General features: G+C 37.8%; 1 protein-coding gene across 3 annotated transcripts in view; it reads right to left on the bottom strand.

Moving 5' to 3' along the window:
* Nucleotides 1-761: 761 nt before the first annotated feature.
* Cdh11 (cadherin 11) overlaps nucleotides 762-20,125 on the bottom strand; it is a 156,680-nt gene continuing 137,316 nt past the window's right edge. For all 3 annotated transcript variants that reach the window (XM_021658818.2, XM_060392147.1, XM_021658819.2), the window contains 4 exons: nucleotides 18,507-18,640; nucleotides 18,150-18,267; nucleotides 4,133-4,384; nucleotides 762-2,087 (listed from right to left, as the gene is read on the bottom strand). In XM_021658818.2, the coding sequence (XP_021514493.1) occupies nucleotides 1,591-2,087; nucleotides 4,133-4,384; nucleotides 18,150-18,267; nucleotides 18,507-18,640 (1,001 nt within the window). In that variant the 3' untranslated portion in view covers nucleotides 762-1,590. The remainder of the gene's footprint in view (nucleotides 2,088-4,132; nucleotides 4,385-18,149; nucleotides 18,268-18,506; nucleotides 18,641-20,125) is intronic.

The following is a 20,125-nucleotide window of genomic DNA, read 5'->3' as shown; positions in this document are numbered from 1 at the left end:
TAGTCCTCCGTACAAGTGAAATGCCCTTCACAGAAGTTCCAATTCCCAGGAAACTAGCGGCGACTGCAGATGAGTGCAGCATAATCACAGATCAAATGGCATCAACCCTTTATGTTCAACATGGTCGCTGATCTCATTGTGAGTGCCTAAAAGCATCTTCTAGAATAAAGGTTTGAAAGTGAATTGCCCTTTTTCTCATCAAGCCTTGATATTTCAAATAATTTTAAGACAAAATAAAATTACAGGAGGAAAAATGAGCACTTTCAATTGTCAGTCTTACTTTATCCTCATAAAAATTACATAAGGAGAACCAGAGTCATGTTGGTTTTGACTATTCACTCCTCGAGCTCCACAACGCTCAAGGATGGGCATCAAGTGTACAGCTAGAACATCAAGAGGTCTGGCGATGCCCTTGAATTTGTCTCTCATAACGATGAGTTCACAGGTTAAATGCATATTATATAACATATTGCAAAATCATAGGCTAATCATAGGCTAGTCTAGATCCCTCATGTCCTTTTTTAGAAGATACACTGAGGAAAAGCCAGGATGTAAATCCAGAACATACAAAAAAATAATTTACATGAAGTTACAGAACCTTATCTTTAAAAAACCCAAACATATTTGATTTAAATAAACAATAAGAGCAGCAGACTATAACAGATCATAAATAGGGTTATTAAAAGATCACAATTAAATTAGAAATATAAATGGATCATTAGAAACCCTTATTTGTTCAATGTTAAGAATCAAACCCAGAATTAAAAAAGAATCTTTTTTTTTTATTTCAAAGGTTGCTTCATATATTGAAGCTCATATTAAAGCAACAGTACAATGTTCATAAAATATAAGTGTGATGCTGTAACATTTTCGTACATGTCAGAATACTGATATTTGTATGTATACTAAAATAAGAACTTTAAAATTGTACAAATAGATACATTAAAAATGACATAGAAATAGGGTGCTCCTCACTGAAACAAGACAGTTATATCTGGCACGTATTAGTTTAGGATGAAAGTAGAAGCAAAAAGATTTACAAGGATCAGCAGTAACAAGATTGATGCTCAAGAGACATAATTGTACATTGTATTGTTCATACATTGTATGGGTTTTAAGCTGGCTGGATATTATATATTTCAAGTTTAAAAATGCACTACAGATAGAGTGTCCATAGTTTAAGGCGAAATTACAGCTCAGAACTGTTGTCCTTTCTAATTTTGTGGAAGCTTCTTTGACAAATTAAAAAATAAAATAAGAGAGACTTAGATGTTCATACACATAGACGATTTCCCTTCATTGTAAGTTCACCGTTGACTTTTCCTTCATTTAAATATGTTGTGTGCCAAATGGTTTTTCTCTAGTGAAGTTGATAAACAACTGCAATATTTGCTTTTTTACTGGGAAAAGGTACTTCACAGTATTTTCCACTTTGATGTCTTTGCAATTTTAGTAAATGTTCCCTCTCTGTAAAACTCTGCTTGTTTTAAATGAGCCTTTCCTTGATTTAAAAAAATACCTGTTTACACATCTTCTAGATTCTTGAGAATGCCAGACACAGTTCTTAAGGCCAAATTTTTATCATTATTGTTAAGAGTCATCATCAAAAGTGTCTTTGGAGCCATACAAGTCTGCTAGTTTCTTAAAACGAGGTCCCCAGTTCTGTAGATAGTCGTAGTCCAGGTCGGAATCTGTGGTGGCAGACTCCAAAGAGCTCAAGGAGCCAGCCACGGAACCCCTGCCCTCATAACCATAGATTTGGATTGAGTCATAGGGAGGGGCTGTGGGGTCATTATCTGCCTCCTGTATTCTTGTGTTGATGAAGTCATCCACATCCACACTGTTGGGTGCTGGTCGCAACCCAGGTCTAGGCATGTACTGATACTCAGGTTTGATGTCTTTGCGAGGAATAAATCCATTGATACCATCAGGATTCTGCAGGGTGGCTATGTCGAAGGCTTCAGTATCTTCCTCACCACCTCCTTCATCATCATAGGTTATGATGTTCTCACGGACATCCTCTTCCTCAAACACAATGAGTGGTTCTTTCTTTTGCCTCCTCAGGGTCACAAACAACACAACAATAACTGTAGGAAAAGAGAGTACAAGTCAGCAAATGTGAAACCCAGCCTCCCTGGTTACTCATTCCAGACAGCTTCTACTTCAGAACTAGAAATGGTGAGAAAATGAAAGCCATTGCAGAACTTCCAAAGAGTGCCACACTGACCTGTCTCTGTACCACCCACTCTGAGATTATCATGCCCTGTGACCTGACGGTTGGAATATCCTCAGTGTTCTGCCAATGAATCCTAATGCTATTTGCAAGTCCTCTTAAGGAACACTGGGGACTACTATTTCTTGGAAGAGACATATGCCTTTTCTTCTTATAAATGAGTATAACTGGCTCTCCCAAATTTAATATTAGAATATTAAGAGAACTCAGGACCTAACTTTTTGAGACAGAAATGTGCAGCTCCTGCCCAAAAGCCCTACTCTATAATAAAAAAGTGAACCTTATCATAAGGTTGAGGGAGGGGAAAACTATAAAAACCCTCAGAAGAAAAATGTATTTCTTATTTAAACATAAAAAACAGAGTGATATTTAAATGCACAGGTGAAGCAATCCTGACTTTTCGAGGAGAGGTATTCCATTAGGGTTGGGCACTTGGCAGAACAAGCAATCTTTTATAAGGAACACTAGACACGTCTTAATCCTTTATTGATTCCATGTCCTCCCCACCCTCCCCAGGAGACTTCCAACAATCTTTTGTTTGAAGACTCTCCCACACACTCAGCAAGACTGAAACCAAGGCTTGCAGCTGCATTTGGCAAATAAAGTGAGAGTGTCTTTGAGTTCACATAGTTCTGAGATACAGGGAGGAAAAACTGCACTTAACTCAGATTTTACATGGTCCTCAGCACCCCGTGACTTGTCTGCAGCATATTCATCTTCTCAAGCCCTTCTTTTTCACATTGTATTTTTGTTTGGCTAACTAGTGTGTTTGTTTTGCTGTTGGTGGTTTATGTTTGGGTTTGTTTTTGTTTTTGTCATTCATTTAGGGAACAATTTTTGATATCTCATAAGAGATCTGAGACAGGGTTCGTGCTCCATGACATCATAACATTTATTATTGTATTTAGGTTTATACATCTCTCCCTTCTGCATTAATTCTTGAGAAATCCTTATATATTGTTTGGAGCACCTATCCACACTCTTTTATTAGCTATAATAATCTGCTTCCAGAGTTTATTCATGTCTTCTAGGATTATGTGTCTGACATTCTTGAACAATGTCAGACATTCTGTAACCCATGTCTATAATACCTTATTTCCCAAGCATAGTATGCTTGTTTGATTGTGAATTCCTTCCCGAGACTCTGTGAATTCATCAACATACAAATTTTGAACACATCTTTCTCTATCTCTCAGGATTTCCTGTAGGGTCTGACTCCCAGATCTCACCCAGTAACTGTTGAACCAACCTCACTGCCTCCTTCCTATGGAGGTCGTCCTATACATTCCTTCCATAGGGGATGTATAAGTTTGACACCAGATGCCTTGGTTTGAAGTATAATGGTTCTGTAGATGACGAAGCCTACCTCACCAGCAACTGCAGTAGAAGCTCATAGGCATCAACGTAAGCCAAGACATTGCAGATGGATATTGCATATGATAATTAGAACGTCACAGCTCAGCTTGTGCTGGCTGAGATTCCCCTTCATACATCCATCACAGCAATAGTTACTCTTTTCAGCTTCACTGCCCCTACTCTTTATCTATCCATTTTTATTTTTATTTTTTAAGAGAAATCTCCCTCATTCCCCCCGTTTCTGCCTAAATGGCAGCTACAAAACTGTCTGAACTGTCCCTCTATCTCTGAGATGGCATCTGCCCTACAGTCTTATGATACCCTGTAAACTACACATCATGAGTTTCCTCAGCCTCTTCTGGCAAAAATTTCCAATTCACATCCTCAACCCACTGTGCAATAGAGTTCAAGAGAGGTATCACACCTTGTAGTTTGTTTTAAACTACGTGAATGCACACAATTCCATCCTTTTAACCATCATGCACTGGATAAATCTGCTGAAGGACGGTCATTGGTTGCACCGTGTGCCACAGCCATCCTTACCTAGAAGAATGACGATGCAGGCAAGGATGGCAATGAGTGCCCCAGTGCTCAGGCCAGCACTCAGGATGTAGGCCTCAGCATTACAGGACAACAATGCCCCATTCACATCACACCCACAGACTTTGATAGTGAGGGTATTAGTGCTACTCATAGGCGGGATGCCACCATCGCTGATCACAATGGGCAGGAGGTAAATGTCCTGCTTCTGTCGACTGAACCCTCCACGTCGTGCATATACACCGGCGGTGTTATCTGTTTGGGGAAGAGAGACAGGGTGTGTTTACATCACAGGACCATACCAGTCACAGTCACTACAGCTTGCCAGCGTTGAAGACTTGTTTTCTCATTACCAAAGCCAAAGTCAGAACCCTTCTCACTTGTTCATTCTTCTAGATGTTTATAGTGGCCACGGACAAAGCATGATAGGATCACAGAATTATCCCTATGTTTTGGAGCAAAATGGAGAAATTGTTTTTTTAACGTTTGTCCTTTCTTGGTTTGTGTTTGTATTTTCTAAGGAAATTCCACATCCTTCCTCAAGCTTCACAAACCCACTCATGTGCCCTAGGGATAATTCCTCATAAAGTGTAAATACTTGATTAACCTTGCAACTGAGTTTCTCTGAAACTCAAACAAGCATCAGCTACTAATTCATTAAGCATGATACCCACTCCTGATTCAGCAGTTCATCTCTTTCATGTTGCACAGTCCAAGCCTGCAAAAAACAGTGTGTTTTCTTTATCTAGACTTAACCATGTTTCCAAGTTAACTTGTTTTTACCTCCCGAATGAACCAGTTAAGCCCACTATGAAGAAATTACTTGTGTTCCAAGCATTCGTTACTTTCCCACCTGCCTCAACTTTTCTTGCCTCAGATAGCCAGTTTTAAATTATGAAAGTTGGACCTCTGGCTCAAAAATACACCCCAAATTCATCCCTTAATGATGTCTCCTGGACTTCTCCATTACCTGTGTCCATTGTGACTCATCACATTGTATATTCCTATTTCTATAGAACGTATTTGCATGGAAGCTATCCCTTAAAAATCCCTCCTGAACCTGTCTGCTACCCCAGTCCATTGTGACTCATCACAGTATATATTCCTATTTCTTTAGAAGTACATATTCTACATATTGCTGAGGATTTGTTGACATAACCAATTTGACCTCAATGAGACTGGGGATTTCCAGAGAGTATGGGATTTTATCTGATTCACCACAGGCTTTCTACTGTCAGACACACAGCAGACATTCAATAAATATTTGCTGAGCAAACAGTGAAACTAGATCCTGGGAAAAGTTTAACCAAAATTCCAGATGTTGGCTTTCATATTTCTTCATGTTTTATAACTAATATTCCCCAATGCTTCCTCATCATGTTCACCCTACAGGCAACAACCAAATACAGGATATATTATATAGTGGGAAAACATTGGTTAAAAAAATAAAGTAGAAATTTCACATGCTCGATCACCTTGATCTGTGGGTATGGCCTGTCCATTTGCAGGTTGAGAAGGAATAACTTATAACAAAAAGAGTGCTAGAGCCAATAGCAAGGCCCACTACCTGGCAAGCTTAAAATAAGTTGATAGGCCATAAATTTGTCCCTACAGAAGAAAAAAAAAACATGAAACCAAAAATAAAATATATTTTTTGTTATAAACACACACCCACACAATTTATCTATCTATCTATCTATCTATCTATCTATCTATCTATCTATCTATCTATCTATCTTTGACCTGTTTGGTAGATCAAGTCTTATATAAGGTTGAGCACACAGTCTGAGTAGTGCTGAAGATGGGCCATATTTACTTGCTGACTTTGGCAATCTTTATGATGATGTTTTCTTAGCCTTTGCACTGCCAAAACCTCAACCTAGTCAAGGCACTGCTTCTTTTATTTCAACAACTTGTGGATTTTGTGTTATTGGTATACCCTGCTTTTGTCATTGGAGAAAAGTCATACATACTACTTAAAATAGGGTGGAAAGTAAACTAGACAAAGATAAGTTAGTCTCCCAATGATGCTCTTCTGTTCAGCGTAACACCCTTATCCCTCACTTAGTAATTAAATGTGTATGTCTAAAGTAAATTATTTAAAGACATTGTCTCATTTCTAATTTTCTGTGTTCAATTAAAACTCTCACAACTAAAAAATTACAATATTTACTCAAGCTTAATGTCTTGAAATATTATTATAGACATTATGAACAAAATCAATATTAAAAGTTCATGAGCATAAGCAAAAAGTATTTTGGTCAGAACAACTGTAATATGGGTGATCTTCACAGTGGATCTTGAGTTAGCTTAGCAATGCAGGTTCTACTCTGGTACCATGACATAATAGCTGAAGATAATATGAACTGAGCATGTTATCCTTTTGTTTTTATAAACTTTTGAAATGCATAACTTAAAATCTATTTTCAACAATCTAACCACACAAGCTTGCCTCTTCAGAATGCAGAAGTCAGGCTTCTACAGGGGAGCAACTGAAACTCAAACACTAGTGTAAAACACTTCTGAAAACATCAGCAGTATGTGAATCCAAGATGTGTCATCCCATGTAATTCCAGCTGCTCTCAGAAACACTGATATTACAGAAAAGCTCATCAGAATTCTAGGTTGGCTGAATCAGCTCCAGTCTCTGAGCAAAACAGCAGCAGGATCCTGAGAGCTTCATTTTAAATCTCTTCTAGTAAAGAATGTTTATGCACACAGAGATAAGTTTCGATTCAGGAGATGGGAAAGAAATAGGCTTTGAGTTTTCCAGAAAAACTAATTGCAGGTTTCAAAGATGAATCTTTTTGGTTTTGTTTCTGTTTTTTTTTTTTTTTTTTTTTTTTTTCCTAACTACAGCCTCACTTACTCATCTTTAAAAGCAGGAAATCTATTCATCTTCCTCATGAGGTATTACTAGAACTAAACAATGACATATACTCCATTGATTGACCTCTGTGCTCATCTTCCAGAGGAACTACCGAATCTGCCAACCAGAAACTTAGTGCACAATACCAAGTCCATCCATGGGCCTTAATAAAGGGTGATGGTCATAGACAGGAGACTCATCTACCAAACTGACCTAACACTGAAATGATACAAGTTTTTTGAATCCATAAAGTATTTTAGCATGCAATGCACATTGCCCACCTCCCACAGGAGTCTGATCTTTTCACAGATGATCGGTTCTGAGCACCCGAGCCCATGATGGTATTTCTTATGATCCATTCACAACATGATCAGAAACAGAGAGTATGATCAGAAACAAATGGAAATCAGTTCTAAATGCACTAGTGGGGAAAGACACAAGCAATAGTTAAACACCTATCTGGGAACAAGTGCTGCATTCTAAGAATAAGCATGTACACTTTTCATTGGACTTTTTCTAAGTAGCTGGCTGCTCATACTCGGTCTTTGAAAATGCCCTTAGTTTGGATTTATAAAAGAAAAAGAAGAGGTTAAAGCTGGGCATAATAACACGAAATATATTTCTACATGGTAACTAAGAGGAACCATAAAAAGATGAATATTGAATTAATTTTAAATGTTCCAGTTTGAGACTTCCAAGATTCTTTTCCTATTTATGAAAAGTCTGTAAAGAGAAAAAACAGTCATTTTTAAGGCTCAACTGGAAGTAGTTCATATCTCAAATCTTCTCCATATTTGGAATCTGATTTTATACATGAAATTAATATATTTAGGATTAATGTTGCTTCCATTCACAAAAGTACTTCAGTATGGTGTCGTCCTGTTGAGCATGCCAGGAAAATATTAATTCTTTTCTGGAAATTCTTCTTTTTTAGTAGGAGACTAATGAGAATAAGAAACTCATTGGCAAGGATATTAAAATGAATTCTTGGAAATGTCATGAAAGCTTCAAATGCAACTGCCTACACGGAAGTGCTTACACTCCATAAGTAGGAGACTGGTTTGTGCTTCAGTTCTAGGCTATATATTTCTCCAGGATAAGAAAATGTTATTAAAACAGCTTGGCTTTTCATTCCAATGCTCAATTTTTTCAACTTTAAGTGCAGGTAGATAACCAGTTCTACTTTTTCAAAGCAGATGCTGAGACTCTTAACCAAACTTTGGGCAGAGTGCAGGGAATCCTATGAAAGAAGGGGGAGATAGTGGGACCTGGAGATGACAGGAGTTCCACAAGGAGAGCAACAGAACCAAACAATCTGGCCACAAGGGTCTTTTCTGAAACTGATACTTCAACCAAGTACCATTCATGGATATAACCTAGAACCCTTACTTAGATGTAGCCCATGGCAGCTCAGTATCCAAGTGGGTTTCCCTAGTAAGGGAAGCAGACATGAACTCAGTGACTGGCTCTTTGATCACTTCCGCATGAGGGGGTACCAGCCTTGCCAGGTCACAGAGGAGGACAGCGCAGCAAGTCCTGATGAGACCAGACAAGCTAGGGTGAGATGGAAGGAAAGGAGGACCTTCCCTATCAGTGGACTTGGAGACGTGCAGGAGAGGAGAGGAGGGAGGGAGGGTATGATTGGGAGGGAATGAGGTAGGGGAATACAACTGAGATACAAAGTGAATAAACTGTAATTAATATTAAAAAAATAAAATTTAATAAAAAAATCTTTTCCACACTTAGGCAAAGCTTTGCAAATGTTGCCATTGTTTAATAGTATATGCCATGCACAGATTGTAGTGTTTCTATAAATAGAGAAAATAAATTCAGCTTTCAAAATTTTGTGCCTAAAACATGGACTCTTAATTACATGGTGCTTTTACCTGCACAGTTTTCAGTATACTAACAGAATTCAAAATTTCTTAAAGATGATGGTCTCCATGGCACCAGGTTGGTATGCTAATATATGTGTGATGATGAGTGCAAGATGGAGAGATTCATAAAATATGACTGTAAATGGGAAAATTAGAGTGGAGAAATAGTGCTTGATGTTGGGCTGCACTGGATGAAACGCATTCCCTGAAATGGGCATTGTTCTTGCATGTTAAAATGTGAACAAAGGAAGCATGGCAACAAAGGACTGGGATATTCTGCTGTTTACATATTGACATCAGAAGGAATTTTTTTCTTGACACTCTTGGTTCTCTGTTGTTTTAGTCTCTGAAGGCGGACAACCCTCATTCCATGACCAACTAAAGTACCAACTGGAGTTTATAATGTCTGTTATGTTCTCCAGTCTGAGAATCTGCTCTTAAGATCTCTACACATGTGGCGAAATATGAAGGAGGCTTTGCTCCTACAGAGATACTTTCTTTCCTTTTCTCTCAAATTTGCCTGCTCTACCAATTCATCATGCCCTTAGGAACAAGGTAGAACTATTCACTTTAGTAAAAACTCTTCCAAGTATTAAGACACATCATTATCAAGTCAATAGCTGAATAATTTTTTTTTTTTTTACTTTCTATTGGGCTCCAGCTTCCCTAGGACAGGCAAAGCTCTATCATAATACACTTATATATGTATACATAATAATTATGTGTATACATGCATACATACATATGTATACATACATACACATATATAAGTATACACACATATATGTATATTACATATACACATGTATATTATGTATACATATATATATGTATATGCCTATGTGTGCACATGTATAAAGAGAGAGGATGTATGTGATCCAAGAGTCTTTGGGAGGTTTTACGCTTTAATAATTTTAGAAAGCAGTCTGCTGCACAATTACAAAAATATCATTAGAAAGTTTAATTTTACAGAATTATTTTATGCTCATTTAAATTTCTGAATTTTAAATAATTGTCCTTAATTTGCTACACCAGCCGGATTGCCATTCTTGGTCTGAATGACTTAAATATTAGAAATTAAAAATGCAAAGTCTGTAGTGTACATATGTGTCACTACTGTCCGAAGATGAGCTTTTTGGCCCTATACACTTTCTCATTTTCTTGACCTTTTAAAAATACACCAGGTCTATCCTTCTAACTGTGGTTAATTTGTATTCCCAGACCACAATAAACTAAATGAATATGGTGTCCACAAAACAGGGTTCAGGAGATTTGTTTCATTGTTTTGTTGATCCCTGTGTGTCTGTAGTGGTCTGTGCATTGTTGGTTGAACAAATGATTACATGTGGTTCAACATTTTTTTTTTAAACTGGGTGTGGGTTGTATGTGAATGTGCCTGTGAGTGCATGATTGTAGGGGTGTGTGCCTGTGTGTACATGACTCTACAAGTATGTATGATGGTTTGGTGTGTGTGTGTCCATGAGAGCATGGCTGTAGGTGTGTGTGTCTGTGTGTGCGTGACTGTAAGTGTGTGTGTGTTCACCTGTGTGTGCATGGCTGTAGGAGTATATGTCTTTGTTTGCGTGACTCTAAGGGGATGTGGTAGTGATGGTATGTGTATCTGTATGCCTGCTTGTGGGTTTAGAGTTGCTTGCATGCCTGTACAGGTTAGTAGAAGATTCAAGTGGTGTTATCCTATCATTTGCCAGTTTATTCCCTTGGTCATAGCTCCTCATTAAACCTAAAGGATTTCCCTTCTAGCTAGGCTGGCCAACTCGCAAGTTCCCAGGGTCTTAGCCTCTCGGTCCTGCAGCACTGTGTTTACAGGAAGACAAGAGCATCTCAAGCTTTTTTACGTCGTTGCTGAGGACTCAGACTCAGGTTCTTTTCTTGTACAGCAAGCATTCATATCCACTTTGTCATCTGCCCAGCTCCTGCCTGGCTACTCTAAATGATTTGGCATTTTTATGGTGTTATTTTACTGATTCACTAGTATAAAACTAATTTCCACTTTATCTTCTCACATGACTTACTTTCAAACGTAATCTGCCCTACACCACATTTATCTAAATTTACACGTTAGCTCTTTTCTTTTCTTCTTTTCTTTTGTTGCTCTGCTGCCCAAGATAGCCTAGATGCTTCAATCGCCTCAGCCTCCTAAAGGCTGGAGTTACACTCATGAAACACTACATCCAGCTACAGATACTCCTCTTAGTTACTGTTTTGCCTTTTAATCATATTATCCCTTTATTACTGTTAAGACTGGAGTCAACTGGGCAACATTTATTGAGCTTTTAATTTGGGTAAATGCCACACCTTATTGCTTTTACATATAATTTCCTTAACAATTATTCAAAATTTCTACATAACCCCTCCCCTTTTATAAAAAACTGAGAAACAAAGAAACATTTTTCAAGATAACATGAAAATACACACAGAAACTTTATTTACATTCTCTAACTTTTACTATATTTCTTGTGTCCACAGATTATCTTTGAAAAGTATATGGCTGTGTGCCAATTGAGCCAGTTTCCTTTTATCAAGTTCTTTTAACACAGATGATAAATTAAGGGAATTCCATTATAGATGAAAAACCAGAGGGTTTCAGGTTCTAGAAACCAACAAAATGAAGAAACAAAAACAAACAAACTGAAAAATCTAAGATCTTGGGACTGGAGAGATGGCTCAGTGGTTAAGAAGCCCTGTCTGCTGTTCCATAGGTCCTGAGTTCAATTCTCAGCAGCCACGTGGTGACTCACAACCATCTACACTGCTGTGCTTGCTCTGCAATTGTACATGCAGTCAGAGACTCATATGGATAAAACAAATAAATCTTAAAAAAAAAAAAGACAATCTAAGATCTTTGTTTCGGAGAGACAGAAAAGGAATCAAACATACATGCAGACTTCTTCTCTTCCCACAGCATTTTCATAAAACCACAGGCACATGCAGCCTTTGAAAACAGTGCAAAAAACAGATTAAATCTTTTATTTTAACAGTATTTGGTATTGAAGGGAAAGCTAAAATAAGGTAAATTCTAAAGAAGATTGCCTTTAAGTACCAATATAAAAGATGACTTAAGACTGATGGCAGCAATTGTTCCCAGAAGAAACAAGAAGCTGTGCACTCCTGGGGTGGGAGATTGTTCTGGAGGAGCTACAAAATTAAAAACACCGTAAAAGAAACATGGTAACAATAATTGCCTGTGTGTAGCTACCTATGAGACATCTATGTGTTCATTGCCTGTTGGCATTGACAGGACATGAATAGTTACAGTTTTTTACCTTTTTTATGCTACACTCATTTAAGACAGTTATTCAATTTCCTTCCTACTGGAGGATTACAAAAATTCAGAAAAAAATGTACTATCTAAGTATCATATATAAACACAAGAATAGGAATCATGAACTCAGTGGAACACCAACTTTTTAAAGACATATAAAACATCTAAAGAGATTATGCCAATTGGTTAAGACAGTGGCCATAGGAAACTTGGAAAGAATATATCTAAAATAACCATTGACTTTGTTTACCCACAACCATTAAGGAAAACAGTACACTAGCAATGGAGTTAATCAGTAGAATGGAAAAAATAAAAATCCTCCAGTTGCTACCATACATGATGCAGGAGATAATAATGATGATGGTAAAATGTTCTGGAAACAACCAGTCATGAGCAGAATTTATGAAATGACTGACAAACAAAAGGACATATAATATGCATAGATAAAAAGCTAAAATTTAAAGCAGACACAGAAAGAAAAAAAAAGTGAATACTGTTAAAATTTTTTAAAAGATTTATTTATTTATTGTTTAAACAGTTTCTACCTGCATGTCTGCAGGCCAGAAGAGGACACCACATCTTACTATAGATGGTTTAAGACGTGGAAATGTGAATGGCCAACTTGTAGGAATGAAGGTGAGGTGAGGGTGGGCTGTTTATTGCTGAGAGATGACCCAGTTTGCACAGATAAACAATATGTACTGTTCTTGCAGAGGAACTGAGATTTGTTCCCAGCACCCACATCAGGCCCCTCCCAACCACCTGTAACTGTAGCTCAAGCAGAAGAACACATCTCTGGCCTCTACAGGCAAAACATTTCCATATACATAAACAAATATTTAAAATTTTAATTTTAATAGAGTAAAAACAAAAATGATGGCAATGCGTATACGTTTCACAAACGATGAAAGGAACTGGAATTATGAAATAATATTTCTATTTTATTTGTCAGTTAATGACTAAAAGTGATGCTATGTGAGATTAGTGTGAATATGGAAAGTCAGAGTGAAGTGACTTTCCTCATGCTTTCACAAATCAGTGAAACATTTCCAGCAGTTTATTATGATAAATCTAAGTATGTTACATGAAAAAAATCTATTTTTAATAAAAGGAAAATAGAAAAAATAAACAAACTTTAAAAAATAAGTTTTTGATCTACTTAATATATCCTAAGAGTTTGTCCTAACAGAGTTAGTCATATAACCGTTACTGTTGTGAAAAAACAATAGATTTAGGAGAAGACAGGGAACAGACCAGGAGCCTTCCACAGAGGGCTTCTGAAAGAATGCCCAGCAGAGTATCAAAGCAGATGCTGAGACTCATACCCAAACTCTGGGCAAAGTGCAGGGAATCTTAGCAGAAGAGGGAGATGGAAATACCTGGAGGGGACAGGAGCTCTACAAGGAGACCAACATACAGAGGCAAAAAATATGGGCCCAGGGCATCCTGCAGTGACTGATGAATCAACCAAGGACCATGCGTGGAAAGGATTTAGACCTCCTGCTCAGAAGTAGCTAATGGGCAGCTCAGAGATATGAGAGTTCCCTAGTAAGGAGAATAGGGGCAGTCACTGGCATGAACTACATTGCCTGCCCTTTGATCAACTAGCCCTGAAGAGGTGGCCTTACTAGGACACAGAGAAAGAGGATCCAGACTTTCCTAATGAGACCTGATAGGGTAGGGTCAGATAGTAAGAGAGGAGGACTTCCCCTATCAGTGGATTAGGGGAGGGACTTGAGCTGGGGAGGAGGAAGGGTAGGACTGAGAGGAGATGAGGGAGAGGGCTACACTGGAATACAAAGTAAATACATTTTAATTAATAATAATAAAGTAAAAATTGCAGAAAAGACAATAGCCAAATGTTCTTTAGTGAACACGATCATAGCTAGAAGGCATTGACATCAGCATTCTGAAGCAGATAGAAATATATGACATGCTGAGTGAAAAATAGATATATTGTTTAAGTTGTTTTTTTATTTTAAAAATAAAAAGGAAATAGCTAGAAGGAAATTCAAAACAACAGTGATTGCTTTTGAGAATACACCATCTTGTTATATTTAATCTTATTTCTGCTGTGTATGTTTTATAATTTCTCTACAAGGGATAAGTATTAATTATGCAACAGAAAAACATCATAAAAATTTTTGCAAATATATTTAACTACAATTATCATGGCTATGATTGAAATGAAAATCAAAGTCTTTTTTTGTATTTTCTCTTCATGCATTTCTTGGATCCTAGACTGATGTATAGAACTGCAATTTTTTTTAAGGTTCTTATTTAACTATGGAGTAAACAAACACGGACGAGAATTAACTCAAAAATACCATGGTTTTCTACAATTTCCAGCCTATCACATCCACCAAACAATAACGTCCAAATATTTAGACTTAATTTCATGACTGACTGGGAGTATGACCTTGGACAGATCACTGCTTTTTGGCAATTCATGTTCTTGCCACATTTCAAATTGTGATTAAAGACATACAACATATCCTCATGGGTTCTTTAAAGAATTGGGTGAAACTGGATCTGAAAAGAGTTTATAAGTCAGTGAAGAGCCGGCTAGATGAGAGGGATTATTTCCTGTCTTTTTCATCCTTGTACATTTCTTATCCATTATGCATTTCTTGTGTTTTTAGAAATGTCATAAATCCGTTGTTTTCAAAGTAAATGCATCACAACACCTCAGAGGACTGGCTCATTATCTGCCCAAACAACCCCATTCTAGCATTAACAGCTGAGGATGGACTTACATGTTGAAGTGCCATTCGTGTTCTACTTTCTCGATACCTGCTGATCCAGCTTTGAAGCTGAGATTGCAGGATGGAGTAAGATGAAATAAAAGGCTGATTTGTATTAAGATGCTTTCCCTCTTGTGTTTCTAAAGATGCTTAGGATGACTTTTGGCAAACACAATAGTGATAATTTACATGGCATAATGGAAGTAAACACTCAAGGAGAAAGTAACTTGTACTCAGCATGCACCAAACCATTATCTCGTGTTTTCTCTGGAAAATAGTCTCTGCCGAGAAATTCGGTAACTCAGTAGGCTCTTAATAGGATATGGAATGTGATTATTCCTTTTGGATTACTTCAATATGTAATTACTTTTAGGAGCCAGCAGAAAGAAACTCTATTAAATGATAATTATAGAACTGTATTTGCTTTAAGGTTCTGTAATAGCACTAAACATGGGAGTTTTCATTAACTGTTTGCCATAGTTAATAAAGTAATTTTTCTTAAGAAGTAGCAATTCTCTGCAACGGTACAGCTCAACAGTAGGATTAGTCTCCTAAAAGAGAGGGCAGGAGAGAAGGATTGCATGCTTGCCAGGCTCATTGGTGGTAATATAATCTCTGTGAAATTATAGATGGCATTCACAAGGTACTGTGGCAAAATAAAATACTCATAAACCTCTGGAGAACAATATGCCACAGTACAGTATTTACAGAGGGTAATGGAGACAAAATATGATTTCACATTGGAAAAAAAAAGAGAGAGAGAGAGAGACCGAGCAGGTGATGAAGCTAAACCAGCCCACCAAGCAAAGCCTAGAATAGCCTGCTGTTTGCACTATAAATGCAGATCTTGCTGGGAACAGAGTGAGGCATTAGACTTTAAATGTAATTTGAGGATTATATCAACACAGAGATAAAAATATGAGCACAAATATTTGAGAAAAGAGACCATAAAAGCAGCAGAGACATAACAAACATGTGAAATTCCCCAGAGTTTTCTGGACAACTGATCAGGACGCCTCACTGCTGACAAAAGGTGAGTAAAAACTGACGTTAACACTGAAAGGCAAAAACGAAACAAGCTGCCAATCCTGAGTAGTATGGGAAAGATGGAAAGTGGAAATAGTAAAGGTAAGGATTCTCTTGTACTAAGATACAGACATACAGATATCTTAGAAAGCCTCACAAAATCTCTATGTATACCTCTCTCAACTTAGCTAAGTACACATTATATTAGGTTCTCATCTTCACTCCAGTCTCTCCATACTGAAGAAACATCTTATTAAAAGTGAGTTGCTATATTAGTCTCTGTGCCAACTGAATATTTGTCACTTTTACTAAAAACTACTGCCTACATAGTGTTTTCCAAAATCATTCATATCTCTCTCTCTCTCTCTCTCTCTGTGTGTGTGTGTGTGTGTGTGTGTGTGTGTGTATCTCCACATCATCTTCTGCACTGTGGATTGAACCGTTAAACTTAGTGCCTTTTGCATAGCATGCAAACATTCTAAGGGTCAGCTATATCTCAAGACCTTTTAGTTAATTTTATTTTGAAACAGATTCTTATTAAGTTATATAAGCTTTCCTTGAACCCACTCTGTGGTTCAGGAAGTCCTTGAATTTGCAATCCTCCTGTCTCAACCTTCAGAGCATGGGCAATTATAGGCCTGTGTGCTAGGTCTGGGTCAATTATTTCTTGAATGAGCTTATTGTTGCACATAAAGCCAAAAATTTGGAAGAAAATTCCTAGGTTAAGGTGAAAATAAAAGTATGCAAATGAAAGATGCTATTTGAAAATGGTAAGGTCATTTTTAAAGTGATCCCTTGCTTTACTGTAAGGTCCCTTTGAGACATGTCTGCACATGACTTGCCTAGGTTTGTTTGAGAAAGTAATGTATTGGGAGAGAAAAGCCCCTTGTCACAATACCTAGCGCATTTTCTCTCATAAACTCATATTGATCTACGCTTAATTTATAAGATCCATAATTAAATGTTCTAGGCAGTTCACAAAATATTAAAATATGTCAGCATTCCCCCCAGATTCAACTAGCATAGCAATATTTCTCCATTTTAATATGAGCACAGAAAGAAGTTAAAGCAGTAGCATCTAACTATTTTCTATTTGGATGGTTATCTTTAGACAAATTGTTAAATTGTTTTGTGCTTCATTTTCCTCATCTGTAAAATGGGAATGATAATAATAACCCCTGCCTGTGGTGAAATAAAAATTGAGTGAACACAATAGGGGAGGAATCTCAATATGGTGCTAGGGTCATGGCGACTGGCATTCTGATACTGATGGCAGTCATGACGGTGATGGGAAATTAACGATGTCCCTTTACTTTAGCTTGAGATCTCTGTTCTTAGTCTGTTCTTAGTCATGAGGAAAGCAACACACCTACGTGTGTTTACCTGGACAGCATGAGGCTATTACAACACCTATATCAAGAAGGCCTACCTCTGTTTCCCATCATGGCTAATGGCATTGCTCACTTCATTTCCACATGCTGACATTTTCATAGGTTTACAAATACAATCTTCACTGAGAAGAAATGCTCAGAGCAAAGCAGTATGAAGCAAAGCAGTCTGTGAATCAAAACGATCACTTACTCTTTGTCCCTCTTTCTGCCACTAATTTTGTGCCCGGATTGTGTCACCTTAGGTCTACATGATCAAAACATCATCTTCTAACAGTCTGAAAGTCTGTAACTTCCTTGACTGACAGAGTGAGAATCAGGTATTGCATTGAATGCTATTTTTTTTTTTCGCAATGGACAAACAGTGCTTCACTTTAACTCCTTCTGGTAACTATTTTTGGAGGGGAAGGCCTCTGTGTGAAAGATTATGCTGCCTTACAAAGTTGAACTAATCTCTTTTAATGCTTTACTTGATATCAATATTCATAAAACCATGCTTCCCCTGAAGGGTTTATCAATCTCTTTTAAATATTAGATAAATGGAGTTGTTTGCATATTGACCCTGTAAGCTTTCCCACTTGGTTTTCCCGCTGCTTCATGAATATCAAAGCTAATACAAAAAAAAAAGAGAGAGAAAAAAATAAAATTAGATTCACTTATTCATATGTATCAAATGAGGCCCTGTGTTAAAGCAGAAGTGGCATTATTATTCCTTGTTTATTCCTCAACAGAAAAGCATTATTATATTAGTGAAAATATTTGTGCTGTGCAATGTGAAAGGCATTTGTTTTCCATTTCTACTTCTATGTATGCATAGGAACTATGGTACAAACCTCTGTTGTCTCTTACTGTGAAATTTGGGTTGTGAATGATTTCAGGGGGTAGGCTGAAGATAAATCTTGGTCCATTGGCTGTGTCGTCCTGGTCATCTGCACTAACTGTAACTATTGGCTGAAAGAGAAAGGCGGCTCATGAATAAATCATGATGAGATCTGAACATCATTTATCCAGAATTTCCTAGCAGGCTAAAATGTCTGATTTCTAACACCTCATGAAAGCAGTACCAAGGCATAAAAATTTCATGGACAGAGGGAGGTAACTTGAGGTGATTATTAAAAAAAACAAAACAAACAAAAATCTCTATTACAAATGCATTGTTTTTGGCCAGGACAGGGGGAAGCCAGCCTTACCTGATTGGAAAGTGGCTTGGTCTGATCGCTCTCACAGATAAAGCCTTCATAAGGAGCAGCAAACTTTGGAGCATTGTCATTGACATCAAGAACCCTGATGGCCACCGGGACTTTAGCTTCCTGATGTCTGTTGTCTGGGAAAAGAGAATTCAGACAGTAAGGAAATACCAAGTAAGAGTGTGTAATAGCCCGTGCTAATCCCGAGGGAACAAGCTTCTGCCACCCACATGGGCAGTTCTGAGAAAAACATCACTATGGTTTGGCTAGGAAATGTTCAGACACACTCATAGCTTTACGAGTCAGTTTTTAGTTCATGGTCTTTGTAGAATGATTAGATCCAGGGGGCTCTGGAGAAATTAAGTACGTATTGATGGCTTCATAATGTTGTGACATTAGTGAGAAAATAAGAAAAAGCAGAGAATAGGGTCAAGTCAGAGGGCGGGAGTCATGCTGGCATGCTTCACGCCTACCAGGAAGTGAGTACCTTGCCCTGTAGTATGTTGCCTACAACAATGCTCCTTACAGGCATACAGGCGTGAAGCAAGTTTGACCATGGGGTGACACCCTGAATCTGTGGATAAAACTAAATTCCTCTTCTCTTTAAGCTATTATCCTGGGTACTTCTTACAAAGATGAGGGGAAAAAAACAAAACAAAACAAAACAAAAAACCTTATACATGATTTTTTTTTTTGACAAAAAAGCTATCTCACATGAGAAGTGTGTGAAATTCTGTGGAAGGGTTTCCGGGATAAATGTTACTCTGAAACCAGGGAATAACAAAGCATTTTCCTGCTTTGGTTAAGAATGACTCTAGAGATTGCTAATGCAACCTGGTCCTGTTAAAAAAAAATAGTTTATTAAGCCTCTGCCCTGCAGACTATCAAAGCAGATGCTGAGCCTGATGGCCAACTGTTGGGCAGAGTGAATGGAATTTTATGTAAGAAGTGGGAAATAGTAAGAGCTGTAGAGGACAGGAACTCCACAAGGAGAGCAACAGAACAAGAAAATTTGAACACAGGGAACTTCCCAGAGACTCATACTCCAACCAAAGACTATTCATGGAGATAACCTAGAACCCCTGCACAGATGTAGCCCATGGCAGTTTAGTGTCCAAGTGGGTTACATAGTGATGGGAAGAGGGACTGCCTCTGACATAAACTGATTGGCCTGCTCTTTGATCACCTCCCCCTGAGGGGGGAGCAACCTTACCAGGCCACAGAAGAAGACAATGCAGCCATTCCTGATGTGATCTGATAGACTAAGATCAGAAGGAAGGAGAGGAGGACCTCCCCTATCAGTGGACTTGGGGAGGGGCATGCATGCAGAAAGGGGAGGAAGGGTGAGATTGGGAGGGGAGGAGGGAGAGGCTTATGGGGGGATACAAAATGAATAAAGTGTAATTAATAATAATAAAAAATAGTTTATTATCGAGATTCTCAAAGTGGGGTCCCAAGAGCAACATAAAATCCACTTGGTCATCTGTGACCCATATAAATTTACTGGACTCTAGTAAGATTCTATCGAATAAGAGGCTCTCGCAATGGGTTCAAGGACCTTTGTTACAACACAGCAGCCATGAGGTGTGTTGTGAGAGTCTGCTATTTGATCATGTTCAAGT

Source organism: Meriones unguiculatus, chromosome 10 (genome assembly GCF_030254825.1).
Source record: "Meriones unguiculatus strain TT.TT164.6M chromosome 10, Bangor_MerUng_6.1, whole genome shotgun sequence".
Classification (NCBI taxonomy): Eukaryota; Metazoa; Chordata; class Mammalia; order Rodentia; family Muridae; genus Meriones; species Meriones unguiculatus.
Note: the sequence above shows the minus strand (reverse complement) of the source record. Positions and strands in the feature narration are given on the sequence as shown.